The following is a 12,766-nucleotide window of genomic DNA, read 5'->3' on the forward strand; positions in this document are numbered from 1 at the left end:
GGTTTTTCTTCATCAGATTTTTTATCACTTTCTTTTACATCGTCTTGTTTATTACCGTCAATTTCTTTCTGATCTGGTTTTAATCCACTTGTGCTAATATCGTCTTTTGTGTCCTTTGCGTCGTGTTTCGTATTATCTACTGATTTCCCATCGTCTTGGTTCTCTGGTTTATCTTTGTCTGATTTAAGGCTGCTGTCTCTTGAATCATCACTTGAATCGAAGGTGTGTTTTTTATGTTTATCTATTAAAAAGGTGACGGATGATTTGTGTCGTACCATTTCTGCATATTGAGATCTCTTATCGCTCGCGTCGGTTGGATCATCAGCATGTGATATTGACACTTGGCTGATTGACGCGATTGTTAGCCTGCAATTATATTACACTAGCTGTTACTCGCGACTTCGTTCGCGTGAAACGCTATTGTTAAAAATAGAAGTATATACCAAGCAGACCAAGATTCTGAGTTGGTATCAAGTGGAATTTCCCGTCGCAAAAGTATGGAACTGAAAATAATATCAACTCAGAACCATGGTCTGAATCACCCCCCTGAGTATTTGTTACGGCGCCATCTATATTACTTTTAGGGAACGTAGCGTGGAAAGTTCCTCATTGACTCAAAATAAGGCCCTAACATACTTATTTATACTATAAATCAATTGTTAACCTGTGTCTACTATGTGAGCTACTTCGATGCAGCTTCCGCCTCTTCTTGTTGAAGTATTCTTCTATCTCCGGAAGAGACAACCCCTTCGTTTCTGGCAGAAATAAGAACAGATAAAGCCATCCTGCAATTACACATAGTGCATTTTAATATAACATTACGGCAAATATTCTTGTGAATCAAACTAACTACCTTTTCCTGCAGCTTCGCTCGCGCCAAATTCGGGGGGTTAAAGAATATTAAATATTGAGGACGGTTTCCCTTTCCTTATGTACCAATTTTTAGCTTCCTACCTGCCTCCTAAAACTGCGAAGAGTTCCTTACAAAATTCACCCCCTCTTTAAAGAGGTTGGGAATAGATTACCAAAAAAATTCATGCACGATTGTTTTGTTAGTCATAAATAGTCCACATACTAATTTTTAGCTTTCTATCTTGAAAATTGCGGAATGCTCCATGCGAATTTCCATCCTACATTTCGAGGAAGTAGGCGGTTGGAAAGAGACAAAAAATAGCCTACGTCACTCTCCATCTCGTTAACTCTCTCCAATAAAAAATCACGTAAATTCCGTCACCTCTTTGGGGGATACAGGCGTGGTGCAATGTTATGTGAAGTTATACATATACTGGGTGTTAGTGACATCGTAACGAATACTGAGGGGGTTGATTCAGACCATGATTCTGAGTTAAAATCAAGTGGAATTTTCCGTCGCAAAATTCATGTTTTTTTTTTAATTTTTTAAAATTATTTTCAATTCTATACTTTTGCGATGGAAAATTCCACTTGATATTAACTCAGAATAATCAGATGAATCATCCCTCTCAGTATTCGTTACGATGACACTTACACCCCGTACAAGTACATACGGTAGCCATATAAGTAGGTATGGGTGTTAGTGACACCGTAACGAATACTGAGGGGGATGGTTCAGACCATGATTCTGAGTTGATATCAAGTGGAATTTCGTGTCAAAAAATTCATGAAATTTTTTGTTTTCTTTTTAATTATTTTCCAATCCATACTTTTGCGACGGAAATTTCTACTTGATATCAACTCAGAATCATGGCCTGAACCACCCCTCAAAGTTTTCGTTGCGATGTCACTAACACCCTGTATACACGTAAGATCACGCTTATTTCCCATTGAGGTAGGCAGAGACTACGGAATTCCATTCACTACGATCTTGACATGCCACTTTCGGTTTTTCCACTCATAAGTTATACATACAGGGTGTTAGTGACATCGTAACGAATACCGAGGGGGGTGATTCAGATCATGATTCTAAGTTAATATCAAGTGGATTTTTCCGACGCATAATTCATTTTTTGTTTTTTTTTTTTTTTTATTATTATTATTGATTCTATACTCTTGCGATGGAAAATTCCACTTAATATTAACTCAGAATAATCAACTGAATCATCCCTCTCAGTATTCATTACGATTTCACTAACACTGCATACAAGTACATATCTACAGATAGCTATGTAGATATGGGTGTTAGTGACACCGTAACGAATACTGAGCGGGGTGGTTCAGACCATGATTCTGAGTTGATATCAAGTGGGGTGGAGTGGTATCGAGTGGTGAAGTGGAGTGTGGAAGTGGAGTGTGGAAGTGGAGTGGTGAGTGGCGTGGAGTGGGAGTGGAAGTGGAGTGCGGAGTGGTGGTGAAGTGGAGTGTAGTGGAGTGGTGGTTGTGAAGTGGTGGTGGTGGAGTGTGGATCTCAGAATCATGGTCTGAATCATCCCTCAAAATTTTCGTTACGGTGTCACTAACACCCTGTATATTATAAATACTAGCCTAACAAGGAGGATATCCCCATAAGTACTATTGTCGCTGGAAAACCTAAAGCTCTTCGTACGAATGGGAAGGATGTGGTGGATGCCCACACCATCAGGCTCGCCAAAGAAGCGCTGATCCCTCCCAATAGACCGCGAATCTGAAAACATTACATTCCCTTCCGTTTCTCAGATAACATTAACCACTTAGCTGGACGAATTTCCTTTAATCTAAGTATGAAAACAAGCAATTTAAAAAGAAAACCAACATTCTTCTTTTTATCGTGTGAGTTGGAACGTTAGGCTAAGCTATTACTGAGCCTCCAAAGGCCCCTGACATGGCTCATGTAACGACTACTTACTTACATCAGTAACTAGTAACTGGGACCAAAGGCTTAACGTGCCTTCCGAAGCACGGATCATCTTACTTTCGGACAATCAGGTGATCAGCCTGTAATGTCCTAACCAAACACCAACACGCCAACCAACCAGCATTAAATTTGTCTAATAAAAAGTAAGAAATAACTTTTTTTTCCAAATCCCCTGGGGCCTGTTTAATAAAACTTACAATTGTAAATTACAATGACAATTTGATGTACATTGCGGAGTGTGTGATCACGAATATTTTGCAGTTTCATATTAGCTACGTAATAAAAACCAAATTGTCGTTGTAATTTACAATTGTAAGTTTTATTAAACAGGCCCCTGGTAGTTGCCTGGTAGATAATAACTTCCTATATGGATTAAATAAAGGAAAGTGAGTATTTGTATTTGCGAGTGAACGGACTTCCCCCTATGAAGGTGTTTCCCACATTGACTTAATAATAAAATAAACGACAATCAATATTATGATTCGATTCGTTCTTAATATGATTTGAAACTCAAGTAAGTAATATCACTAACTTGTAACGGAATCATTTCAAAAAGCATCAAAAATGGCAGAGTGTAGTAGCCCAAGGTTCCGGCCAAAATATAGAACATGTACAAAATTTGTGGAGCCACCGATGTTCCATTGTGTGCTGTGATATAGATGCCGATTATAAGGCATACTAAACCTATGCCGAAGGCTGAAAACAAACGAATTAATATATAAAAAAAAAACTATAATATCACATGCATAAAATGCGAAGGAAAGTATCATGAGGAAACCCATAGCAGAGACCGGATATACCGTACAAAAATCTCGTTTTTACCGAGAAAAGAGAATGAGACAGACGCGCACACTCTGGCTTCAACTTCGTACTGGTGCAGGACGGAGGGTGTTCCTTCTATACGCAGTCATCTCCCTAGCATTATCCCGTTTTTCACAGGGTCCGCTTACCTAACCTGTTGTTACAGAAGCATGTCTGACCTTTCAACCCGCGAAGGGAAAACCAGCCCATTACAGGTTAGGTCACATACCTCCGAAAAGGTATACGGGAATGTGGGTTTCATCACTATGTTTTTCCTTCACCGCTGAGCACGTGATAATCATTTATGACCCAAACATGAATTTGAAAACAAATTCGACAATCATTGGTTTAGGCCTGTGCTGGATTCGAACATGCGACCTCAAAGTGAGGCAAAATCAACCAAGACAACCCTGGCAACCCTGGATCTACAGTATTGGGCACACCTGCCCTGTGAATTAAACCTCTTAGTGGACACATAAAACTCATAATAAAATGGGTGGCCGTAAACGAAATTTTTAAAAGATTAAATTAGGTATATTTCGGTAGCGGTAAACTAATCGAAAAAACTGTCTTTTGAGGGGCGCGACTGTGAGGTGTCGCACGACCTAAATATTTTGCTAGGGCTGCCACTGCTTGTTAAAGTGGCAACAAAGAAGCGGATCAATTTGTACACTCACCAGAAACCAGAGCTAGAGTTCTTCTCCGTAATTTGTATATAACAATTGACACTAGGATAGCGGAACAAAATCTGGTTGCAGCGAGCAATACATTGCCAATGTAGGGGTTTACAGACGATTTGGAAGCCTGAAGGATGTGAAATTAAAGATTATTTTGGTATTTCTTACCTCATAATTCTAGAGTTATCTAAAATTATTTATTTTTTAAACGTCATCATCTCCCTAAGGATCTCTTATCCCCCCGTTTTTCACAGGATCCGCTTACCTAACCTGAAGATTTGACAGGTTCGGTTTTAAGCGCAAAAATAATAATCACACAGTATTAAGTATATTTATTAACTCAGCTTGACTCCCTTAATTTTAATTTAGGTACCCAAGTTATAACGATATTTGGCCTGTTAAGTATAAATAATCTAGCAAATGTTCGAATCATCCCCTTCAGCATTCGTTACTATGTCACTAACACCCTGTATACTGGTGCCTTGTGGCTGTAGCCACCCTATATAAAATACAGGCGTGTTTTGTGTCTGTCTAAATTAAAACAATTTGCAATAGTACCTTTTACCTGTAATATTTCAACATCATAAAATATCATGATTGTTACTCCTGCCAGTTGGCCCATCATACTGTATATCATTACTATGGTGAATGGTTTGCAGGCAGCCGGCTTAAATAGTAACACAAATGATTCCTTTGGAGAGAGGCTGAAATTATACATACGATGATAAAATGAAAGAAGAAAAGAGGAGGCGAACGTCGTGTCTTATAAGGAAGTCTAAGAATAGGGTAGTTTCCAACTAGTCAAATCAGTTACTTTTTAGTAAACGTCAAAACACGAAATTACTATAGAATTTGTATGAAAAAACAACCTGTGACGTCATAGTAAACGTGATAAAATGTCGCACTTACATTTTTCTTTATCAAAATTCATAAACAAGTTGAATAGAAAAAAAGAAAACTTTTTTGTCACCTTCAGATCTGTCTTTATTTAGTAATCAGAATTTCATAAATTATCTTTGACCTAGGAAACTACCCAATTGACTGTGAAATAAAAACGATAAAAGGTTAGGTTAGATGATGATGATTTCGTAGAACAAACACAAATATGCCTGTACGTTGCCCCAAGTCACCAGAGCAACATGCAACCCTTTTTTTTTCTCCGTTCATTCGAATTTGTATCACATCACACATGAATCAATGCCGTTATTTACAAACTGCCGTCTCCCGCATGCTCACGGCGAAAGGCCCTATAGTTACTGACAGGTGAACCGGTATTTTTCTACAAATCTACAATATACGTATACAAGTCTTTATACCCACGAATGCCGTTAACACTCTTAAACTCCTTCATCTCCGCTACCTCGTAGTCAGTTCTATAGTCTTTCGCTCGAAACCTCTTCAGACACGCCTTAGCTTTATCTATGGTGCCGTGCATGAGGACATAGTATGGTGTCTCGGGCAGCATCCAGTTGAGAACCATCAAAAGCAAGGAGTAGCACCCGCAAATGTAACATAGTTTGTCCCACTCTAGCCACGTGCCTAGACTGGCCTAAAAATGCATAAAAATAATAGTGTCATCGTAAGCCCATTTGTGCAAAATCACGTTCAGATGTTACCAAAACCTCGCAACAGATGCTAGTTTCAATCCAAGTAATAAATTTATAATCTAAATTTTTACCCGAAATGAAACTAACGTGTGTGTTTGGTTGAAGAAAATCAGAAGGTGATTTAGCAAAAATACGCTTTAATGGGTTTTGCTATAAGGCGTCGAAATGTTCCATAAATCGGAGACATCATTTTGTTTAAAACAAGCACGATGTATAATCTCACGCCTGTAATCCCTAACTGTGTGGGCAAAGTGGGAAATAATCGGAAAATAACATGCAGCCAAGTCCTAGAAAGCATATAATGAACCGTGCCACAGAAAGGATCTAGTCCTCGAGTCAGTTTTTACAACATGTCCGAAAAGATAAACAGTAAAAGCGTTTTATTCCCTACATGGGAATCACTACTCATTACCATGGTAAGATACCACAGAAGGTACTTTGCTTCTGTAAATTCGAGTTTATGACCTGTATAAGGATTCCTGCTGCCATGGCAAGACTAGGAAGGACTCCGATGACTCCTCGCATGCTGGGCAGGCAGATCTCAGTGCCGTAAGCCCGCGGTGGAGCCGACGCCATCCCGCACCCGATACCAGTTACTATTCTGCCTGTAAACAGAACAGAGGCATCTACTATGTATAGAACAGTAACTCCCAAATGTTCGAATCCCGAGATTCACCTCACCCCTATAGGTCTGACTTTAGTCACAGGATATGTGCAATACGCTATCCTTAGTCTCAGGCGCTAAGGAGTAAGGGGAAGCGCGAGCAGATTGTCTGTCTCGCTGCACTTATGCGGTAAAGCAGCACATGGTAAGAATAAGTAATTTGTGGGACAGAGGTTTAGAGTAATATCTCAAGAGTGGTTGCAGTGTTCGGCTCATAATCTGAATGTTTAGATACGATTACATGTGGGGCGTTGTTAGAAAATCGCCTTGTGACACTGCCCATATTTGGTTAGGAAATTACATACTGAATCATCTGATTGTCCGAAAAGTAAGTTATTAAAGTAAATACTTACTTACTAGTCATTTTTAATCTAACCTGGTAATTGGTATGGTTTTTGTTTTGAGTCGGATGATCAGATCACTCGCACCTGTAAATTTGTCTGTAAAAAGGTCCGGTTTTTTTATTGAAACGACTGCCAATTTGACTTTCCAATCCTAAGGGACTAGCATCCCAAATATTATTTGTAAAATATTATCAGAACGCAAAGAGTTACCAAGGATTATATCGTGGGCGGTGCTAGCAAATCCAGTGTAAAGCCAGCCAAAGGTCATGGGTATCATGCAGAGGATCATCATCATCCGACGACCGAATCGATCCATCATGAACCCGCAGATTAGGCAACCGATCGGTTGCATCAAAGTCAATGCTCCGGCTGAAAAGTTGATAGATTAAGATAGCTGCACGAATTATATCGAGGATCTCGACCAATAAACGCAGCGAATGCTATCTATATGGATAGAACTCGTACGGTTATTGGTCTTTGCCCTCGATATAATGAGTAAGGCGCGCGGCGCGATTGTCAAGTTAAAATACAAATGTTCATATAAAACCTCACCTCAACAACAACTAGGCTGCGCCCGCGCGAAATGAACCATTCCATCGCTGGCGTCGATCCTGCTCCCTAACAACTACTTAGTTTGTAACAAAAACAAAACGTATTTTAAAGAACTAACCAATCCAAGCATTGTTTCTAATTGTAGAATGTATTTTAGAGTATGGTGAGTCCAATTGAGGCAGTGCGACGGCAGAGAATCCAAAGGCGAGTCCCACCGTCACTAGAACCTGGTTCACCCAGATTCCGTATCCTATCTGGATCCAAGAAGTCTTTGTCCAAATCCCTGGCTCTGTTAGCTGCAACTTAGCATCAGACATAAGGCTGGATGTAAAGCAACGGCCTCCTCATGTTTTCATGCTATTATTCCATTCCGCGTATAGTTCACGAGAAATTCTGGAAATATAAATTCCAGTTGTAAATATTTGTTTTACATGTGTTGCAATTTGGCATCAACGCCGAAAGTAAACGTCAAATTATGACAACATACAACTGAAGTCATAGACGAGGTCCATGTCATAGATTTTATGAATTCTACCTTCTCTACTACTACACTACTTACTTTTATTATAATTTGATAATTTTGGTTTGTTTTTCTTTTTGTTTTGGATTTTTTTTCTGTGTATTGATTTCCGTGTGGTTTCTGTCCTGTGTTGAATGTAATGTACCTGTCTGTCTGTGGTGTCCGGAAGTAATAAATGTTTCTTTCTTTCTTTCTTTTCTCTGGATGACATAAAATAAAAATTCAGGGATTTATAGAGGGTAGTGAAAGGGTTGACGTTATCGTAACATTGAATGATACCTATCCTAGCATTCTTTTGTCGAACGATCATTACGATGAACATAGCAACTTGTTATTCTTTATGTGAGGTTAGTTTGACTTCTTTAGATAATAAAACTTACTGATGTTTGTGAGACGAACGAACTGAGGAGACTGGTACCGAGACAAACCGTATTGTGGTTTAACGGTATCAGTGGTTTACCTAATTATGTAATATTGTAATGATATAAATAAATTAAAAAAAAAAAGTAGCTAAGGTGTAAGGGGTACAGCGTGCGGGTACGTATGTGTTACAAAAAAACACGTAATAGGAATAAAATTTTCTGTGGAATGTCCAGGGTAAAAAATGTTTATTGATGTTCTATTTTGTTGGTGACCCTAGGCGCGGACATCCCTGGTCACACAGGAAGGGGTATATGTGTGGCTTGCTGTGTCGTATGTTGAGGAACTGAGCTTGGAACAGCGGCTTCACCGGACGGTACTTCAACCTGGAAAAAAACAATGATAAGAGAGTCTTATCCATAGACTATAACATTCGTATTCTAGAATGGTAACTGGAAACATCTTCCACTCAACTCGGCCACAGCTGGGCATTTTAGTATTTAAAGTTGACAATTATGTCCTCAGCTGGAGGACTTTACTCACTGGAGAAAATAATGACGTCAAGCCTCCACTCAACCTCATTGGATGCGCCATCTAAGTGCCTGAGAATATAGATTTTGAGCTGAGTTTGAGGTCATTCTTACTGTCGTCTCAACTGAGGTCGGGTCGAGGAAAATTGAGTTACCATCTTAATACGACTGTTAGATTTTTTCTATATACTTACAGGGTGTTAGTGACGTCGTAACGAAAACTTTGAGATGATTCAGGCCATGATTCTGAGTTGGAACAGAAAATAATTAAGAAAACACTAAAATTTTCATGAATTTTCCGACAGGAAAATCCACTTGATATCAATTCACAATCATGGTCTCGGAACAAATACTGAGGGGCATGATTCAGTTCACTATTCTGAGTTAATATCAAGTGAAATTTTCCATCGCAAAAGTAAAAAAAAAATACATCAATTTTGCGACGGAGAACTTCACTTGATATTAACTTAGAATCATAGTCTGAATCATCCCCCACAGTATTCGTTATGATGTCACTAACTGCCTGTATAATGTTAAGACTTATTGGGTTTCATTGTCATTTCATAATATACCTATCGATAATATACCTACTTACATCGAAACTTAACAATGTGTGTAGGTAATGCAGATAACGCTGCTCTACACACACATGAAAATTTACCCAAAGTACCACGTATATTGCCCATTTACCTGAAAAATTCAAAAATTCAAACATTGTTTTTCAAAATTGGCTTATATAGTCAGCGCTTTTTGAACGTCAAAAATTAAATTACATATTATGTAACTAGCTGTAAAACTACTAACTACCACATCGGAATCTATAACGCCGAGGGAAAGACGTGGCCAGGAAACCTCCCAGCACAGGGCCCTAGTCCTACTGTTTCATGTTTTCCTTTCTTTTCTTTTTTTAAATCCAGTTTGTATTACACAATTTATAAACTTAAATACAATGGTATTCCAATTGCAGTCGGTGGAAGGTAAGTGTAAAATAAAGAGTTTATGTGACTTTATCACCTAACGTTGATGTCCTCTTCAAACGCTGACAGCACCTTCAGCAGTGTCCCTCGACTGATGCCTGTGAGCTCCACTCCTCCCCCGATGTTATTCAACGCTAAACCAACACAAAATAAAGATTATATTTCATGCTCGATGAGAAGGGATAACAACAGCTTAACATTAGCTCACGACTATCACCAATTTGGTGCTTCACCGAGCGAGGAGGGATAAAAGGCATTTTATGCATAAAGTCTTAGTAGTTACACATAAAAAGGTAACAAAAACAATGAAAAAAGAATGAAACGTTTATTATAAAGGGATACCACATTACAAATATACTTATTTTTGTAGCCTACTCGCGCAGTTTGTTAGTAATTTAGCATGTTAGTCAATCATACTAAGTTCTCTATGGACTCGGTCTGACAATAAATGTATTTTATTTATATATATATATATGACTTTTAGTTAATTTTCCGTTTTTTCACAATTTCGATCGAATAACCAAACTAGTGAGAGGATTGGATTATATATTCATGATAATCAAAGATTACCACTGTGAATTAGTGTAGTTATGTATTTGGACACGTTCAGGGAGAGCTCGTAACGCATTTTAGGCTTTTTTGTCCGACCAAACAAATACCTATATTTATTTGTTTTTGTATTGCCAATGGAAAGAGTCGTGTAAAATTTCTTTATTTAAATGTATTTAACTAACTTATGTTATATATTACCATAGATATTTTAGAAATCGAACAATACGTTATGTAAAATAAAATAACTTACATTTTCCTATGCTTTTCTTGGTAGATTTGGCAAATATAGCCGCGGTCCACGTTAGAATTAAAACCAGCGCTTGAGTGAAATGCATAGTTCTATTAAAGGCCCTACGTTCACTATCAAACGAACAATGGTCGAAACAAGTTTTAGCTGATAAGTGATATCGATTTCTCTACGCGTATAGGCAAGACTCGGTTTATGAATGAAACGTTGTGGCGCGCCATAACACCATGGAGTTGAGTACCATCTTATAACAAGGTAACGTATCCTATGTTCCATCCAAGGCTCTATATTTAGTGATTTGCCGTTCCTGGGAATGTTCCGATTTTGGCTTCTACAGTTTTTTTTTTTGACGTGAATTATTGTAGATTTGCCGCAGATGGCATTAACTACTTGGCCGGACAAATGGGGAGTGCTGAAGGCTCTCACCCGGTACAACGTTTAAGACAACAGGCCTGAGGGTGCCAATTTGGGCGCGAACCTCGGCTCAGGGCGTCGTCTGAAAGGAAAAATATTCGAAAGAATTAATCGACCCTAGTGGGTCGATAACGATAAGCGTTGATTGAGGGAAGTCGTCGACCACGCCGCGTGCGTAAACCTTTATTTTATGCTTTTAGATCTTTATGCGTATTTACCTAAGTTATTAATATTAAAGATATACTTTTTCAATTTATTACATTTTAATATTATAGATTTCAATGCTTATAATCAATTTCGCTATTTTCAATTATGGATTCTAATATAGACCCAAGAAAGCGACTAAAAAGTTTAGTTCTCCGTATATTATATTTTTAGTGTTTAAGACCTGGTTGCAAACTCTTCTTCTAATCATGTGGATTGAGAGGTGGAATACCAACCTCATCAACCTTAGTGTCAGGGTCACGACTGATAAGTACTCAAAACTAGTGATGGTAAAAGATCGCGAGCATACCCGTACGGTCACGAGCATTAATATGTATACACTTTGGTACCATGTCACATTAACTTTTTTGACAAATTGAGCTGTAAGTCTCACTAAATGTCAAATATGTTAGTGCGACAGAGTCCTAAAGTGGGTACATTATATTGCTCATGCGCAATATAGGTACAGTCATGACTGTACCTATATCTGAGGCATGTTCCCTAAGATGTAGTCGGGGTTGGAATGTCAGACAGCAGTCTATTTTGTAAAAAATGTTGACAGGAAATCTCGAAAAATCGGCATACAGGTACATTACGTGATTTTTCGGGCACGATGCGTCGGGTGGTGTACAGGGACGATGTCGCCATATTATATTTATGACGCTACCGTAGAACAACACGGCCCTCCGTTGGACGCCAAGAGCAACACGGACCCCCGTTGGACGTTGGAAATGTTCCCATTGTAAATAAATATATATACTTACATTAACTCACGCCTATTTCCATTTGCATCGATCCTGACTATTCCTGACACACTTCTCTTGCTTCCTCCACATTTATCAATCGATTCATACACGCACGCCGCCAGCGTAAATCGACTCTACCTTTTCTAAGGACATCTACTATTTGTAAACCTCTTTAACAGAGAGGATACTACTGGCCGCTTTATTTTTCATATTGATCTTTCTTGTACTCTGATCCTATCTGCCTAAAGCCTAAGTAACAAAACTTCTTTTTACATAACTTTTTCGCCTTTTTACTGTAGGAGCCCGAAGGACGTAATATGCGTTCCCGACGACCCGATTACTCTAGCCATAGAGGCCAATCAGCTCGCGACATCAAACACTTCAGGACCCCGATACCGACCCCGCCGGCGCGCGGCGCTTGTGTTTTGTTTTCAAAGTTTCTTTCAAAGGATCACATTTCACATAAGAGATTTGGGAGGATGGTATACCCACCATCCTCCCAAAACATTAAATGAATCCATGAATGTGGGTTACCACCCACATTCCCGAGAAATGCATTTTCGAAAGCGGGTGACCTAACCTTTACTGGGCTGGTTTTCCCTTCGCGGGTTAGAGGGCTAGACAGGCAGTCTGTAAAAAACCGGACCTGTCAAATCTTCAGTAAGCGGACCCTGTGAAAAACGGGATAATGCTAGGAAGATGATGACGAGGATGGTAGGTAGGGTACTCTTAGAAATATAAATATTTTTAATTAGTTTCAAG

At 38.9% G+C, this 12,766-nt stretch overlaps 2 protein-coding genes across 2 annotated transcripts; both read right to left on the reverse strand.

Moving 5' to 3' along the window:
- Window positions 1-4,283: 4,283 nt before the first annotated feature.
- Window positions 4,284-7,771, reverse strand: LOC126366973 (solute carrier family 2, facilitated glucose transporter member 8-like). The gene is made up of 5 exons (XM_050010317.1): window positions 7,573-7,771; window positions 7,113-7,271; window positions 6,360-6,499; window positions 5,608-5,836; window positions 4,284-4,414 (listed from the first exon to the last, which is right to left on the reverse strand). The coding sequence occupies exons 1-5, from the start codon at window positions 7,769-7,771 to the stop codon at window positions 4,284-4,286; spliced, it is 858 nt and encodes a 285-aa protein (XP_049866274.1).
- Window positions 7,772-8,586: 815 nt separating this feature from the next.
- LOC126367126 (uncharacterized) lies at window positions 8,587-10,748 on the reverse strand. The gene is made up of 3 exons (XM_050010538.1): window positions 10,644-10,748; window positions 9,879-9,975; window positions 8,587-8,720 (listed from the first exon to the last, which is right to left on the reverse strand). Exons 1-3 carry the CDS (start codon window positions 10,726-10,728, stop codon window positions 8,594-8,596), a joined length of 309 nt encoding a protein of 102 aa, XP_049866495.1. The 5' UTR covers window positions 10,729-10,748; the 3' UTR covers window positions 8,587-8,593.
- Between the last annotated feature and the right edge of the window lie 2,018 nt (window positions 10,749-12,766).

The sequence above is a fragment of the Pectinophora gossypiella genome, chromosome 5, assembly GCF_024362695.1.
Source record: "Pectinophora gossypiella chromosome 5, ilPecGoss1.1, whole genome shotgun sequence".
NCBI lineage: Eukaryota > Metazoa > Arthropoda > Insecta > Lepidoptera > Gelechiidae > Pectinophora > Pectinophora gossypiella.

Coding starts and splice junctions, on each gene's coding strand:
- LOC126366973 (XM_050010317.1), bottom strand. CDS start 7,771: ATGTCTGATGCTAAGTTGCAGCTAACAGAGCCAGGGATTTGGACAAAG. Junction 6,500..7,112: donor CGCCCACGATATAATCCTTG/GTAACTCTTTGC, acceptor TTCTGTTTACAG/GCAGAATAGTAACTGGTATC. Junction 5,837..6,359: donor CAGCAGGAATCCTTATACAG/GTCATAAACTCG, acceptor ATGCATTTTTAG/GCCAGTCTAGGCACGTGGCT.
- LOC126367126 (XM_050010538.1), bottom strand. CDS start 10,728: ATGCATTTCACTCAAGCGCTGGTTTTAATTCTAACGTGGACCGCGGCT. Junction 9,976..10,643: donor CAAGAAAAGCATAGGAAAAT/GTAAGTTATTTT, acceptor GTGTTGGTTTAG/CGTTGAATAACATCGGGGGA. Junction 8,721..9,878: donor GAAGAGGACATCAACGTTAG/GTGATAAAGTCA, acceptor GTTTTTTTCCAG/GTTGAAGTACCGTCCGGTGA.